Raw genomic sequence first — 14,781 nt, forward strand, 5'->3', positions numbered from 1 at the left:
TGGGGATGGGGGGTGGGCAGGTGTCATCTCACTCTCATGATGCCTGTTCCCCCTCTAGCCCATTTTGACTACCAGTTCGGCTACCGGAAGTTTGACGGTACCGAGGGGCCTCGTACTCCCAAGTATATGAACAACATCACCTACTACTTTGACAATGTCAGCAGCACCGAGCTTTACAATGTGGACCAGGAGCTGCTCAAGGACTACATCAAGCGCCAGATGTGAGTGCACAGGTTCTTCTCGGGGGCCAGAGATGCGCAGAGCAGGGTCGAGGGCCTGGCGGCTGAGCCCCTCCTGATCTGTCAGAGATGGCTTTCCTCCTTTGGTTTTTAGATACAGTCTCCCTGCAGGCCAGGCTGGCCTCGATCTCAGAGAGATCCTCCTGCCTCTGCCTCCCGAGTGCTGGGACTAAAGGCATGCCGGGCAACTTTTCTCCTTTTCTAGATACTGAACTTAGGGAAATTAGAAACTATCACTGACAGCCGCGCTGCCTGAGCTGAGCCCTGGCTAAGTGCTATTCAACCCTGCAGTTTATGCCAGCTGATGTCCACGAGCAGGGTCTCTCAGGCCCGTACTGTGATGGAGCGGCAGTCTGCCCTGCGCTCTGGCTGTAACGCTTTGCTCTTACCCACGCTGACGTCTTGCTCCTGGACCAGGGGAGGGCCATACAGGGAAGCACATAGTTTAGTGGCATGTACTCCAAGTGTTCTAGGAGCAGAACCATCTTGGAACTGGGTTTTTAGGAGGATTAGTTTACCAGGCAAATCCCTGAGCTGAAGGGCAGAGGGATGAGCTAACTCAAGTAGCAGATCATGGTTTCTTTTAGGCCCTTTAACTGTGTTTGTGTGTGTGTGTGTGTGTGTGTGTGTGTGTGTGTATGAGAGAGACAGAGACAGACAGACAGACAGACAGACACACACACACACTTACTCTATGAGCAGATAGGCGCCGGGAAAGTCCGCAGCCCCTCAGTGATGTGTCTTTCCGCACAGTGAATACTACTTCAGTGTGGACAACTTGGAGCGAGACTTCTTCCTCAGACGGAAAATGGACGTGGACGGCTTCCTTCCCATCACACTTATTGCTTCCTTTCACCGCGTGCAGGCCCTGACCACTGATATCTCACTCATCTTTGAGGTATGTCTTAGTGTCACAGGTGAGGGTTCAGAAGAAAGGAAGGTCCTTCCTGTGAATCTGGAGTTGGGGCTAAGCCCTAGCAGAGTCCCTCTGACTGCTTCTGCTGGAGGCCTGAGGTTAGCTAGCTCTTCGCCTCTCTTCTTACGGAACCTGAGGCTCTTAGAGGAGTAGATTCAGTGAGTCCCTGCCTGTCCCTCCTTCTCTTGCCCTCCTGCTTTAAAGTGTAACCTAGTATTTCATACAGATAATTCACTGTAAAGAGTCACTGAAAAGCACAACCACAATATCATTATCACTCATCCCGAATGTCCTGCCAGTTGCAGTTTCTACCCAATTGTCCCCCATCCAAAAGTTATTTATAATAGTTGGTGAAGACCAGAACTCATATGAGCCCCAACGTTATCTTGCACCTTTCTCCCCTTCTCTTTCCTTAAAATTTGTTTCTTGGATAAAGTGGGCCTTGAACCTTTCTCCCCTTCTCTTTCCTTAAAATTTGTTTCTTGGATAAAGTGGGCCTTGAAAGCTGGAGGGTTGTGTATCCTGTAGGAAGGAGATGTCCTCGTGCACGTTCATCTGTCATGCTGAGTTGGTAAATTAGTGTCCAGACATGTTTATAGGGTTTTCCCTCCTTTTCCAGAAAGCTTTGCAAAGCATGTAAAATTCCACCTCTGTGTCTCCTGTGAGACAGACTGCTGGGACAGTCACTGCATGTAACCTCGTTAGGTTGTGCGGTGCAGATGTTAAGCGCTGCCTACTGCTGCAGAGGACCTGGGTTCGATTCCCAGCGCACACATGGTGGCTAACAACCATCTGCAACTCCAGTTCCAGGGGATTTGACACCCTCTTCTGGCCTCCTCAGGCATTGCATGATGACATTTGTCACTAACATGTAAGCAGTACACTCATACACATAAACATAAATAAAATTTTTTTTAAATGTCATTAGGTTGCAAAGCAGCGACCCTCTGGTCCTACCGGTCAGCATGCACTTACTAGCTTACAAGGACTTGGCTTGTTGATCGTCCCCTTTACTAAGGGATGGAACAGGAGAGGCAGTGGGCTTGACCTCAGTTTACAGAACTTTTTTTTTTTTTTTTTTTTTTAATTTTATGTGTATGCATGTATTGCCCACATGTAGGTAAGTGCACCCATGTCGTGCAGTGCCCGCGGAGGACAGAAGAGGCTGTCGGATCCCCTGGAACTGGAGTTACCGACAGTTGTTAGCTGCCATGTGGGTGCTAGGGTTCGAATCCAGGTCTCCTGCAAGAGCATCCAGTGCTCTTAATTGCTGAGCCATCTCTCTGCCCCAGTTTACAGGACTTTTATGTTGGTCCTTCACACCCTTCTGAGGTGACTGGTGGGACGTCAGGGCGGACTTCAGGGCTTTTTTATTATTATTACTATTGGCATCTGTGTGCTACAGGCTTGTGGATTCACTTGTGCGTTTTCCAAGTTCACTGTTGGAGATCACTGATCCTGTGTCTGCTTGGGGTAGCCCTAGTCCACTCTGCACATCTCCTGTTCAGACTGGGTGCTGGTTTTAAGATTTTACTTGTTTTTATTTCGTGTATATGAGTGTTTGCCTACGTGTATGTATGTGCACCACGTGCATGCAAAAAGGATGTTGGCTGCCTTAGAACTGAGGTTGCAGGTGACTGTGAGCCACCATGTGAATGCTGGGAACTGAATTCTGAAAGAGCCACAAGTGGTCTTAACCACTGAACCATCTCCGGCCCTTTGTAGTGGAACTGAACTGAGCTGCCACAGTCTGAGACAGGGTGCTTATCACAACTTGGTTGGTCCTTGTTTCTAGGTAAGACAGATGAGATTATTATTGATCAAATATTAGCAGAAATGCCGGGTCCTTACCTGGTGCCAAGGATATCGTATCTGTGCTTCTCCTTCATTTCATGCCTAAAATTCTCAATTGCACCCTTTGCTTTAATCCACAGAGATGCACGCTATTCACGTAACTACCTACCACCACAGCAAAGTCACTTTTGTTTTTCTTCCCTAATTCATATGGTCATGTGGCTGTGATTACAAATCCTAATTTTTTTTGTGTGTGGCTGTGTCTTTAGCTTGATATATATTTGTTTGACTTTTCCCTCAAGTTTTGGGGATTATATCCCTCCCTGTAATCTTCTTTTCTTTTTTCTCTCTTTTTTAAAAATTTATGTAAAACACATGGCTTCGAAGTTTCTCCATGGTATATAAGTCTTGAGACAGGGTCTCATTATGTACCACTGGCTGGCCTGGAACTTGGAGCCCAAGCTGGACATCTTCACTTAAAATGCGTTCATTTCTTTTTTTGATGCATTCACCTCACGTAGGCAATAACCTATTTTTCTTAATTTTCTTTAAAGATTTATTTTATTTGGTGGCTGGAGAGCTGGTTCAGCAGTTAAGAGCACTGGCTACTCTTGCACAGGACCCAGGTTCAGTTCCCAGCACCCACATGGTGGCTAACAGCTGTCTGTAACTCCATTTCCAGGGGATCCGATGCCCCCTTCTGGCTTCTGTGGGTGTTGCAGGCATTGCATGTATAGGTGTACTTAAATGCATACAGGCAGAACACTCATGTGTAAACATTTTTTTTTTAAGATTTTTTTGTTTTTTTTGTAAGTACATGAAGAGCCTGGTGTGGTGCATATGCTTTTAATCCCAGCACTTGGGAGAGGCAGGCTTCTGAGTTCAAGACCATCCTGAGCTACATAGTGAGAATTCTAGGGCTATAGGGAGAGACCCTTTCTCAAACAAAACAACCAAAAAGAATAAATAATAAAATCTGTGAGCGTGTGTGTGCGTGCGTGTGTGTGTGTGTGTGTGTGTGTGTGTGTGTGTGAGAGTGAGTGAGTGTGAATGCAGTACCTGTGGAGGCCAGAAGAGGGCATTGCATTCCTAGAGCTGGAATTACAGGCTGTTTGTTATAGGTGCTGGTATGGTTCTGAGAATTGAACCCCAGCCCTGTCTCTGCAAGAGCAGTATGCACTCTTAACCGTTGAGCCATCTTTCTAGTTGCCTTTTATGGATTCTTACATTTGGCAATGGGGTGTGGGGGTGTGGGAGTGGTTGTGTATGCCAGTGATCCCAGCACTCAGGATCCTGAGGCAAGAGGATCAAGTTCAAGGTCAACCTGGGCTACATGAAACCCTGTTTCACTTTCTTACTGAATATTACCCACAAAAAAACAAAAACAACAAAAAAAAGCCCAGTAAAACAGGGTTGTGTGGTTTTTTGGGGGGGTCTTTTTGAGACAGGGTCTCCCTGTAGCCCCAGCTCTCCAGCTGTCCTGGAACTTATACACCTCTGCCTTACGAGCGTTGGGATTAAAGGCGTGTGTTACTACGCCCGGCTGAACTATTTTTTTTTTATTATTTTTATATGTATGTGTGTATAAAAGTGCATCTGTGTTGTGCAATGCCTGAGGTCAGAAGAGGGTGTCAGATACCCTGGAACTGGAGCTACAAATAGTTGTTAACTGCTATGTGGGTGCTGGGATTCAAACTTGTGTCCTCTGCAAGAACAGTTCTCATCAACTGCTGAGCCTTCTCTCCAGCCCCTAAAATAGTTTTTAAAAAATATTCTATTAGACTGGTTGTGATGGCGCACGCCTTTAATCCCAGCACTTGGGAGGCAGAGGCAGGTGAGTCTTTGTGAGATTGAGGCCAGCCTGCTCTTCATAGCGAGTTCCAGACAAGTCTGGGCCACGGGGAGACCCTGTCTCAGAGACGACGCCCCCCAGTGCCTCAAATGTATTTGCCCCTCTGGTGAGCACCAGGCAGACCTTTCTGCCCCACTCATACTTTGCTTTCACTTGGATACCTGGGTGCTAATGTTGGGGAGTAGATAGAGGTGCTCCCATTTCTGTCTTGAGTTGCTCCGCCACCCTGTTCTGTGGACCCTCTGCTGTTATCAGCCTTTAGATACTGTGATGGTTTCCGTTCTTTTGTGCTGCGCACTCAGCTTCATAGCTTTGGTTTTTCTGCCCTTCAGGTGTCTGGAGGGATGATGTTGACCCCCCAGGGTGAATGCAGTGCTGTTTTGCAAGATGCCGCCTAATTTGCTCTCCAGGAGTCAACCTTTTGTGTTCTTAACAGCAGAATTTGAATATGCCTCTTTCCCTGGCCTTACTCCCAATATGTAGACCAGGCTGGCCTCAGTTTCACAGAGATCACCGGCCTCTGCCTCCTGGGTGCTGGAGTTGAAAGTGTGCGCCACACCTGGCCTTGCCGCGGTTTTAGTTCTCATGTTCTGCCTCTGCTGCTGGCCTGGACCCAGCACCTGGCTCTTAGGGACCCAGCTGTCCCCGTTTCTCCAGATCTCTAGCTGCCCTAGTCATGACTCTTCTCCTTGTGCCTCCTCCTTCCCTGCAGGCCCTAAAGGACAGCAAGGTGGTGGAGATCGTTGAGGAAAAAGTCCGTCGGAGGGAAGAGCCTGAGAAGTGGCCCCTTCCCGGCCCCCCAATAGTGGATTATTCACAGACCGACTTCTCCCAGCTTCTCAACTGCCCAGAGTTTGTTCCCCGGCAGCACTACCAGAAGGAGACAGGTAGGTGCCCCGGTGGCAGCTAGATGTCTTCCTGTCCTCCTGTGAGCAGCCTCCTCAGGACTGTTCTACAAAGGACTAGGCCAGTGAGCACCCCACCTCTCCTCCCCTCCCTTCAGAGTCAGCACCTGGCTCTCCCCGTGCGGTCACCCCAGTGCCAACCAAAACAGAGGAGGTCAGCAACCTGAAGACACTGCCCAAGGGCTTGTCTGCCAGCCTTCCAGACCTGGATTCCGAGAGCTGGATTGAAGTGAAGAAAAGGCCTCGGCCCTCACCCGCACGGCCCAAGGTGAGCAAGGCCCAGGTTCTGGGTCTTAATGCAGAGTGTGGATAACAGCCTGGTTCTCGTTCTGGGGTCCCTCCCCCAGGATACCGGACTGTGAAGTCATGAGTGGCTCTTCCCCGGGGTAAGGCCATGCAGCAGCTGCCTAGTTTCTTAATTCTTCACTGCCGCTCTGCCTTACCTGACCCTGGGACTCCGTTTTCAGAACCTTTTCCCTGTATCTGCCCCTGGTCTGTATCTGTCTATCCCTGGTCTGTATCTCCCCTGGTCTGTATCTATCTATCCCTGGTCTGTATGTATCTATCCCTGGTCTCTATCTGCCCCTGGTCTGTATCTATCCCTGGTCTGTATCTATCTATCCCTGGTCTCTATCTGCCCCTGGTCTGTATCTATCCCTGGTCTCTATCTATCCCTGGTCTCTATCTACCCCTGGTCTGTATCTAACCCTGGTCTGTATCTATCCCTGGTCTCTATCTATCCCTGGTCTCTATCTATCCCTGGTCTGTATCTAACCCTGGTCTGTATCTATCCCTGGTCTCTATCTACCCCTGGTCTGTATCTATCCCTGGTCTCTATCTATCCCTGGTCTCTATCTATCCCTGGTCTCTATCTACCCCTGGTCTCTACCCCTGGTCTCTATCTATCCCTGGTCTGTATCTATCCCTGGCCTTCCGTGTGTAAGGCCCCCAGGAAGGCTCAGAGGAGGCAGAGAGGCCAGGGAGAGGGTGTAAGTTTCCTCCATTGGTGACTGGTGGCTTTGGGAAGTCAGTTGATTATATCAAGATCTTGGTTTCCCTGTCTTGAGATTTGGAAAGGCTCTATAAATAGCAAACCAGTGGGTATGTAGATGCAGGGGCCTTGCTTAGTGTGTGCTGCGTGCTTTGACCTCAAACTCAAAATACTGTCTCTTTTTTTAATTCTTTTTGAGACAGGGTCTCCCTGTAGCCCCAGCTGGCCTGGAACTCATTATGTAGACCAGGCTGGCCTCGAACTCACAGAGATCCGCCTGCCTCTGCCTCCCAAGTGCTGGGATTAAAGGCGTGTGCCACCATGCCTGGCTGAAATACTGTGCCCTTTTTTTAAAAAAAAAAAAAAGTAATAATTTTACTATTTTTGTTATTTTATGTGTATAAACATATTGCCTGCATGTATGTAAGTACACTCATGTCGTGCAATGCCCACAGGGGTCAGAAGAGGGCGTCAGATCCCCTGGACGGTTGTTAGACACTATATGAGTGCTGGGAACCAACCCAGGTCCTGTGGAAGAGCAGTCAGTGCTCTGACCCCTGCGCCATCTGTCCAGCCCCTCCCATCTCCTTTCTAAGCCTCGAATTCAGCGCCACCTTCCAACCTCATCCCTCTTTGGAGGCCTTTGGTTTGGGTCATGTGAAGTGGCCTCAGATGACCTTGGGCTTGTCTTCTGTAAACGTCCGTGCTTGCTTATGTGTTTTGCACGACTGGCTTGTCTGTCCCTTCCCCTTCTCAGTCTCCTCCTTCCCAGAACGTCTCGCACTGGTCTTGACCTCAGCCAGGATATAAGTTGCTAGTGAACAACATGCCTTCCAAGGCCAGGCTTGCAGACTGCACAGGCTCTGGAAAGATGGGAACCAGGCGTAGCCCCACCCCTCCTGCATGGCTTGTGTTCAACCTGAAAAGAAATGGTCTGGAGTTCTGTGGGAAGCCCTTGGCATAGCTGGGAATTGCCTTTTGGGTATATACGGAGCAGGAGACGGCTTCCAGTGTCATGAACGTTTAGTCCTTCACCACGGAGTTCTTGGCAGAAGGTGCCTTCTCGTCCCTGCCTTTGGGACATGCCGTCTGTGCTGTCTAGCCTGCTGTGTCTCTGCCTACCTCCTCTGGTGGCCTATTCTTCCAAGAAGCCTTCTCTCACCACCCCAGCCCAGGTTGGCTGAGTTCCCTCCTGTGTGTATCACAGACCTCTTCAGAACCTTTGCCGCACCACACTGCAGATGTCCCCTGGTTGACGTTCTCCCGCTGAGCTGTGACATTCCTAAGTCCAGGAACCCAGTCTTACTAAGTCCAGGCTTTTCTTACAGAGCCTGGTACTGTTGGGTAGATGCACACTCAAGAAATTGTTACAACATCTGCTGTAAGTGGGACCCCGTCTAGTACCGAACGTAGGAGAAAAGGCCTCGGAGCTGCTTTCTTGTGTGAGGTGTTCAGTAGAGAGATGGATGACAGGTCAGCTGAGCCGTGCTGTGTGCCTACTCCCAGTAGGTACTGTGTAGGCATGAAGGTTCATGAGTGATTGTGTGTTAGCTGGGATTGGAGGAACTGGGCTTCTTTGGGAGTCTCTTCATGAGTCTGAGTCCAGGGAGGACACCTGTGATTTGCTGGTGTTACCAGGGCTACAGCTGTGATGGCCCCAGGCTCAGGGGCTAGAGTGCGTCTTGTGGGATGACTAGGAAGCCTGGTCCAAGGACCCCCTGGTCATTCCCCTTCGGGGTCTGTCCCTGTTTCAGAAGTCGGAGGAACCCAGGTTCTCACACCCAGCGGCTCCACCTCAGCAGCTTCCCTCCCAGCAGCCCGTGTCCAAGGAGCAGGAGGAGCAGGAAGAGCTCGACTTCCTGTTTGACGAGGAGATGGAGCAGATGGATGGGCGGAAGAATACATTCACTGCCTGGTCCGACGAGGACTCTGACTATGAGATTGATGACCGAGATGTCAACAAGATCCTCATCGTCACCCAAACGCCACCTTACATGCGCCGGCACCCTGGGGGGGATCGCACAGGCAACCACACCTCTCGTGCCAAGATGAGTGCTGAACTGGCCAAGGTCATTAATGATGGTCTCTTCTACTATGAACAAGACCTGTGGACTGAGAAGTTTGAACCTGAGTATTCTCAGATCAAGGTGAGGCGTGAATATTGTGTGATTGAGGGCCTGGGGGCCTGTGACATATGGGGAAGAGGAAGGCTGGTTGACCATGTGGGTGGGTACCTCTGTCCATAGCCTTTTGTCTGCATGTGAGGGGCAAGTGATGGTCGTCACCAGGGTGTTATGAGCAAGAGAAGCCATGTGGGTCCTGTAAACTGCATGTGGGCTGGGGACTGTCCTATCTGGTCTCTTAACAGCTGGCCAGACACTTGAGGATCAGTCAGAATGTCGTCTCTAATCTTAGATAATCAGGAATGTGTATAGTTAAAAGGCTTTTTTTTGGTCTTTTTGAGACAGGGTCTCCCTGTAGCCCCAGCTGTCCTGGAACTCGCTATGTAGACCAGGCTGGCCTTGAACTCACAGAGATCCGCCTGCCTCTGCCTCCCGAGTGCTGGGATTAAAGGCGTGTGCCACCACGCCCGGCTAGTTAAAAGGCTTTTTAAGGGGCTTTCCTGATGGAGAATGGAACCGTCTGCTGTTGGTGTTTGGACTGAGTGTGTTTGGTGCTGGGTGGTCCTGTAATGAGCCTCGGAGTGTTGGGAGGTGAGAGTGGCCGGCACTGTCCAGATGTGCTGGGCAGGGACTTGAGGGAAGTGGGCGATCTGCAGCAAAGTCTCGGCAGCTGCTGCCTGACTTGTCTAGTATCATGCGGGGTCGGGAGCAGTTGGCCCTGATCTCTTTGGGATCAGTGCCCTTGTACCAAGGTAGGTGCCTAGGTGATGGAGACCAGAATCTGTGTCTGCGGACAGGGAGCTATCCTTGCCAGCTTGCTCCTGAGCCAGCCAGAGCAGCTTGTTGATTGGTTTCCTCACCTGCCTCACTGCAGCAAGAAGTCGAGAACTTCAAGAAGGTCAACATGATCAGTCGTGAGCAGTTTGACACGCTGACCCCTGAGCCCCCTGTGGATCCCAACCAGGAGGTTCCTCCTGGGCCACCCCGGTTCCAACAAGGTGAGGGGTGTGATGCCTGAGGCCCACCGTGGGTTGAGAGGTGTGGCCCCTCGTCAGGGACTTCCTGTGTACTGACCCCGGTGTGCTGCTGCAGTTCCTACGGACGCCTTGGCCAACAAGTTGTTCGGTGCTCCCGAGCCCTCCACCATTGCCCGCTCTCTACCAACCACTGTCCCAGAGTCGCCAAACTACCGCAATGCCAGAACTCCCCGCACGCCCCGGACTCCCCAGCTCAAAGACTCCAGTCAGACACCACGGTTTTACCCAGTGGTGAAAGAAGGCCGAACGCTGGACGCCAAGGTGAGGCTCTCCTGCTGGCGTGGTTCCCGTCTGTGCCGTCCCTTGAGATCAGAAAGTGCCAGGTCACCACAGACTGTCCGCACTAGGGATTGAGCCATCGGGTCTATAGAATGGACCAAGTGTGGCGTGACCTGCAGAGGTTGAGGAAGATCCTTAGATCTGCAGAGGTTAAGGAGAAGATCCTTAGATCTGCAGAGGTTAAGGAGAAGATCCTTAGACCTGCAGAGGTTGAGGAGATCCTTAGACCTGCAGAGGTTGAGGAGATCCTTAGACCTGCAGAGGTTGAGGAGATCCTTACTCCTGAGCCTCCACCTCCTCGTCTGTGATAATCTCACAGCTGTGAACCTCCAGGGAGAGGAGAGATTGGGAAATGCTTTGTAGGGCTTGTGGGTAGCTCAGTGGTGGAGCCCTTGCCTAGTGCCCAGTGCCCTGGGTTCAATCACTAGTTCCCCCCAGACAGGAAAATACTTTTGTAAAGCTGAATGTACCACTTGGATGTGAAGGATGTCTTGATGCGGTCGTAGTTGTAGGAGTGCAGGTGGCAAGTGCTGGACTGACTCATCCTTACAGATGCCTCGAAAAAGGAAGACAAGGCACAGCTCAAACCCCCCCTTGGAGAGTCACGTGGGCTGGGTGATGGATTCCCGGGAGCACAGGCCCAGGACTGCATCCATCAGGTATGTGACCAGGATAGTCAGGCTGCTAGCGGGGCAAGTGAGAGCGCATGGCACCCACCAGACTGGGAAGACTTGAAACTAAAGACCTGGATATCTAAATGCAGCAGTCTGGGAAGCTTAGCCCAGGGCCTGGGAACGAGAAAGCTTATTTCTAAAGAAAAGACGCCCAGGCTGGAGAGACGGCTCAGTGGTTAAGAGCACTGGCTTCTCTCCCAGACGACTTGGGTTTGGTTCCCAGTACCCACATAACAGCTAACAGCCGTTCCATAACTTGGGTTCCAGGGGATCCAACACCCTCTTCTGGTCTCCACAGACACAGGCACATGTGGTATACTTATATGTATGTAGACAAAGCAGTCATACATAAAATAATAGAATATTTTTTAAAAAGCTGTCATGGCTGTGTGGGGCCGATTTGGGATTGCTGGGAAAGAGCAGCTCTGACTTGATTTCTAAACATTACTGTCTACTGCGTGCTTGGGAAAAAATGGCCATGATGTTAGACATGGAGGGCTGAGGTGATGTACTCAGTGGGAGCTGCATGCCTGCTGTGCCCAAGATTGGGTTCCATCTCCAGCACCAGAGGAAAAAGAAAAGCAGATCCCTTTCCCCCTGCGTGCAGCTGCTCCGTGTAGGACCGGCACTCCCTCACCCACCTGTGTGCTGCTCCCACAGAGAGAGCAAGGACTAGAAGGTTTTGAGAGAAATACAGACGGACAGCATGATGTCACGAATTCGTTTTTGGCATTGGCAGCTCCCTCCACCAAGCAGTGCTTGGCTGGCAGTACCATCCCTGTGCGACTCAGCAGCCTCTCAGCCCTTCCAAGGCTGCTGTCCCTGTGGCTCTGGGTTAGGGCCATCGCAGCACAAGACTGCATGTTGGTTCCTAGAGGTCAGAGGGACCCCTCCTAACCCTGGCATGGGGCTGTAATCAGAACCCAGTGCCTGGTGGAACCATCATTCTTTGGCTTCTGTAGCTCCAGCCCCTCAGAAGGGATGCCTGCGGTCGGCAGCTATGGCTGTACCCCCCAGTCGCTGCCCAAGTTCCAGCATCCTTCTCATGAGCTGCTCAAGGAAAATGGCTTCACGCAGCACGTCTACCACAAGTATCGGAGGCGGTGCCTTAATGGTGAGTGAGGGAGGGGCTGAATCCCTGGGCATTGCTTAATCACCTCCCCCCCATGGTGGACGTGGGGCAGGAGGCAGGTGGCTTTTTCCTGACCTTAGAGTAAGAACTGGCATGGTGGGCGTGGTTCACGCCTGTGCTGGCAGCACCCGGGGTGCTGAGGTCAGGATCTTCAGTTCCAGACCAGCCTGGGTGCCATAGTAGAACTCTAAAATAAAAGAACACTCAGTTTTAAAGTACAGCGAGCTAAGGGAATGGAGCACCCAGAATCTCCGTCCCTCGATCTTCTTTCATTGGCATAGGAAAGGACAGGTGTTGCCAGGGTGGCCCCGGATCCCACTCAAGATTTGCAGGATCAGACTGTCTCCAGAGCAGGGCTTGCCAGGTGAAGGTGTGTACCAGACCATTGGGTGGCTCCAAAGACCAGACAGCTCGTCTGATGAAGAGGTTGTTGTAGGAAGGGAAAAGTCGTGGCGACTCTGTAGCCTACAGAGCCCACGTGTTGACTCTGGCCCTTTGCAGTAAGCAGGGTTGCCTGCTCTAGAGCACTGTGGAAGGAGAGAGCCTTGTGGATGTTCTTGGATTTGTTTTGGTCACAGGAGATGCCTTAAAGTTGTAGATTCTGATAGGTGCCATGAGGACGTGCCAGCCAGTGAAATACCTCCTTTGTAGCTTAACTGTAAAGATGTGACTCGGTTGCTGGGTTCTTGGTTCTTACACCTCCAGGTTTCCTTGCCATGGGAGTGGGTGAGTCTGCGGTGGCTTGGTTGAGACATTCACTAGCATGCAGTTCACGGGCCGTGTTCAGCACTGTAGGCTTTGGTGGTTGCATTTCGGTACCTTTTGAGGAACCTGGAGTTTTCCATGGTGGACACCATGTCGGTCTCTGACCTCTGAGATTAGGGCTTGGGCTTCTCTGCCTCCTTCAGATTTGCAGCATGGTTCCAGAAGGCCCCAGGTGGTGTCTCCTTCAGGGCCTGGCTTGCCTTGTTCCTGAATGTTCATATCCTGCCTTTGGTGAAGAGTGGACTGCTCAGATCCTCTTCTTAGCTGGTTGCTGCTTCATCACTGAGTGACAGTTTATATTTTAGGTGCAAATCTCTTGTTTAGATAGCTTGTCTTTTTTCCATGTTTTTGTGTGTGTTTATTTATTTTTTGGTCTTTTTGAGACAGGGTCTCCCTGTAACCCCAGCTGTCCTGGAACTTACTGTGTAGACCAGGCTGGCCTTGAACTCACAGAGCTCTGCCTGCCTCTGCCTCCCGAGTATTGGGACTAAAGGTGTGTGCTGTGCCACCACGCCTGGGTCCAATGTAGCCTAGCAGCCTGTCCTTAAACACACTTGTGGTGACCTTCCTGCCTCCAGGCATGCACCACCTTGCCTGGCTCTTACTACTAACTTTTTACTTTTGTTATTGGTGCACATACATGGATGTACATGTTCGTGTGTGTGCACATGTTTCGGGGGGTGTAAAGACCAAAGGTTGATGAGTATGTTTAGTTACTCTACTTTTTTTTTGGACAGGGTTTCCCTCTTCCCATCTACTCTACTTGTTGAGACAGTGTCTCACTGAACCTCAAGGTCACTGATCACCCTGGATGACTGGAGAGCTCCAGGGATCTGTTTGTCTGTCTACATCACACACACACACACACACACACACACACACACACACACACACACACACACAGATCTGTTTGTCTACACAAACTCTCTGAGGGTACTGATAGGCATAGTGTGGACCTGGTTTTTACATGGTGCTGAGGATCCAATGCAAAGCCCTTCTCTGACAGTCACATGAGGTCCAGGCCTTGAACTTCTTATGTAGCCAGATCTGGCTTTGAACCACTGCTTGCAGCTCCCAAGTGCTAAGATCACAGTGTCCTGTTGGCTGCCCTGCATGCTGCATGCATGCTTGTTTTACATTAACATGTCAACGTGTTGACAGTGGGTAGTTTAAATTTGTGCTTTCAGGGCCTTGTTCTGCTCCCTCCTCTGAGTGACAGCAGTTGAGAAACTGAACTAGAGGAGCGGCCAGGGCAGGGGCAGTACCACCCAGCAAGGCCTACCAAATAGTTAGGGTACGGTCAGCCCTGCCAAGAGAACCAGCCTAACCCGACCCCTGTCCTGTCTTCCCACAGAGCGGAAGCGCTTGGGCATCGGCCAGTCTCAGGAGATGAACACCCTCTTCCGCTTCTGGTCCTTCTTCCTCCGAGATCACTTCAACAAAAAGATGTATGAAGAGTTCAAGCAGCTGGCTCTGGAGGACGCCAAAGAAGGCTACAGGTGAGCAAGTGTGGCCGGGACCCTGGCTGTGCTGAGGGCAGGTGGGGCCAGTGAGTCCACACTCGAGTTGGAAATCCCTCGCGGATGTACCTATTGAGATCTCATAGTTTAAAAGGTTCTGTAGTAGAAAGTGTCCCTCTCATCCCTGCCCTCCCCCAGGCACCAGCACTTAGAATCTTGTGGACCTTTCCTGAACCAGCCCCTTCCTGTTTACACCAAAGCTGGCCTTCGTTTTTGCAGGGTCTTTTGTACCTAGTGCCCCCCACCCCGGTTTTAACAAATGCTTTATATGCGGCTCATTCCATACCTTTAGGTAAACTCGTTTTCATCGCCTGGGTACCATGGTCTCATGGTATGTGGATGCACTCTGATTTATTTAACGCATCTTGTTTTGAGTCAGGGTCTTGCTGTGGTAGCCCGGGCTGGCTTGAACGCATGCACACATACACATAAAATAAAAACAATAAATAAAATGTTTTTTAATTGCCCGGCATGGTGGCACACGCCTTTAATCCCATCACTCGCCAGCAGAGGCAGGCAGATCTCTTTGAGTTCAAGGCCAGCCTGGTCTACAT

The 14,781-nt window shown here is 50.7% G+C and overlaps 1 protein-coding gene across 2 annotated transcripts in view; it reads left to right on the plus strand.

Moving 5' to 3' along the window:
• The window catches only part of Larp1 (La ribonucleoprotein domain family member 1), a 59,936-nt gene that overhangs the window by 38,127 nt on the left and 7,028 nt on the right, over positions 1-14,781 (plus strand). For both annotated transcript variants that reach the window (XM_029567935.1, XM_008842343.3), the window contains 10 exons: positions 59-221; positions 993-1,137; positions 5,514-5,688; positions 5,805-5,974; positions 8,452-8,844; positions 9,695-9,818; positions 9,913-10,118; positions 10,689-10,795; positions 11,773-11,924; positions 14,062-14,206. In XM_029567935.1, the coding sequence (XP_029423795.1) occupies positions 59-221; positions 993-1,137; positions 5,514-5,688; positions 5,805-5,974; positions 8,452-8,844; positions 9,695-9,818; positions 9,913-10,118; positions 10,689-10,795; positions 11,773-11,924; positions 14,062-14,206 (1,780 nt within the window). The remainder of the gene's footprint in view (positions 1-58; positions 222-992; positions 1,138-5,513; positions 5,689-5,804; positions 5,975-8,451; positions 8,845-9,694; positions 9,819-9,912; positions 10,119-10,688; positions 10,796-11,772; positions 11,925-14,061; positions 14,207-14,781) is intronic.

The sequence above is a fragment of the Nannospalax galili genome, unplaced genomic scaffold, assembly GCF_000622305.1.
Source record: "Nannospalax galili isolate Female #2095 unplaced genomic scaffold, S.galili_v1.0 scaffold940, whole genome shotgun sequence".
NCBI classification, from domain to species: domain Eukaryota; kingdom Metazoa; phylum Chordata; class Mammalia; order Rodentia; family Spalacidae; genus Nannospalax; species Nannospalax galili.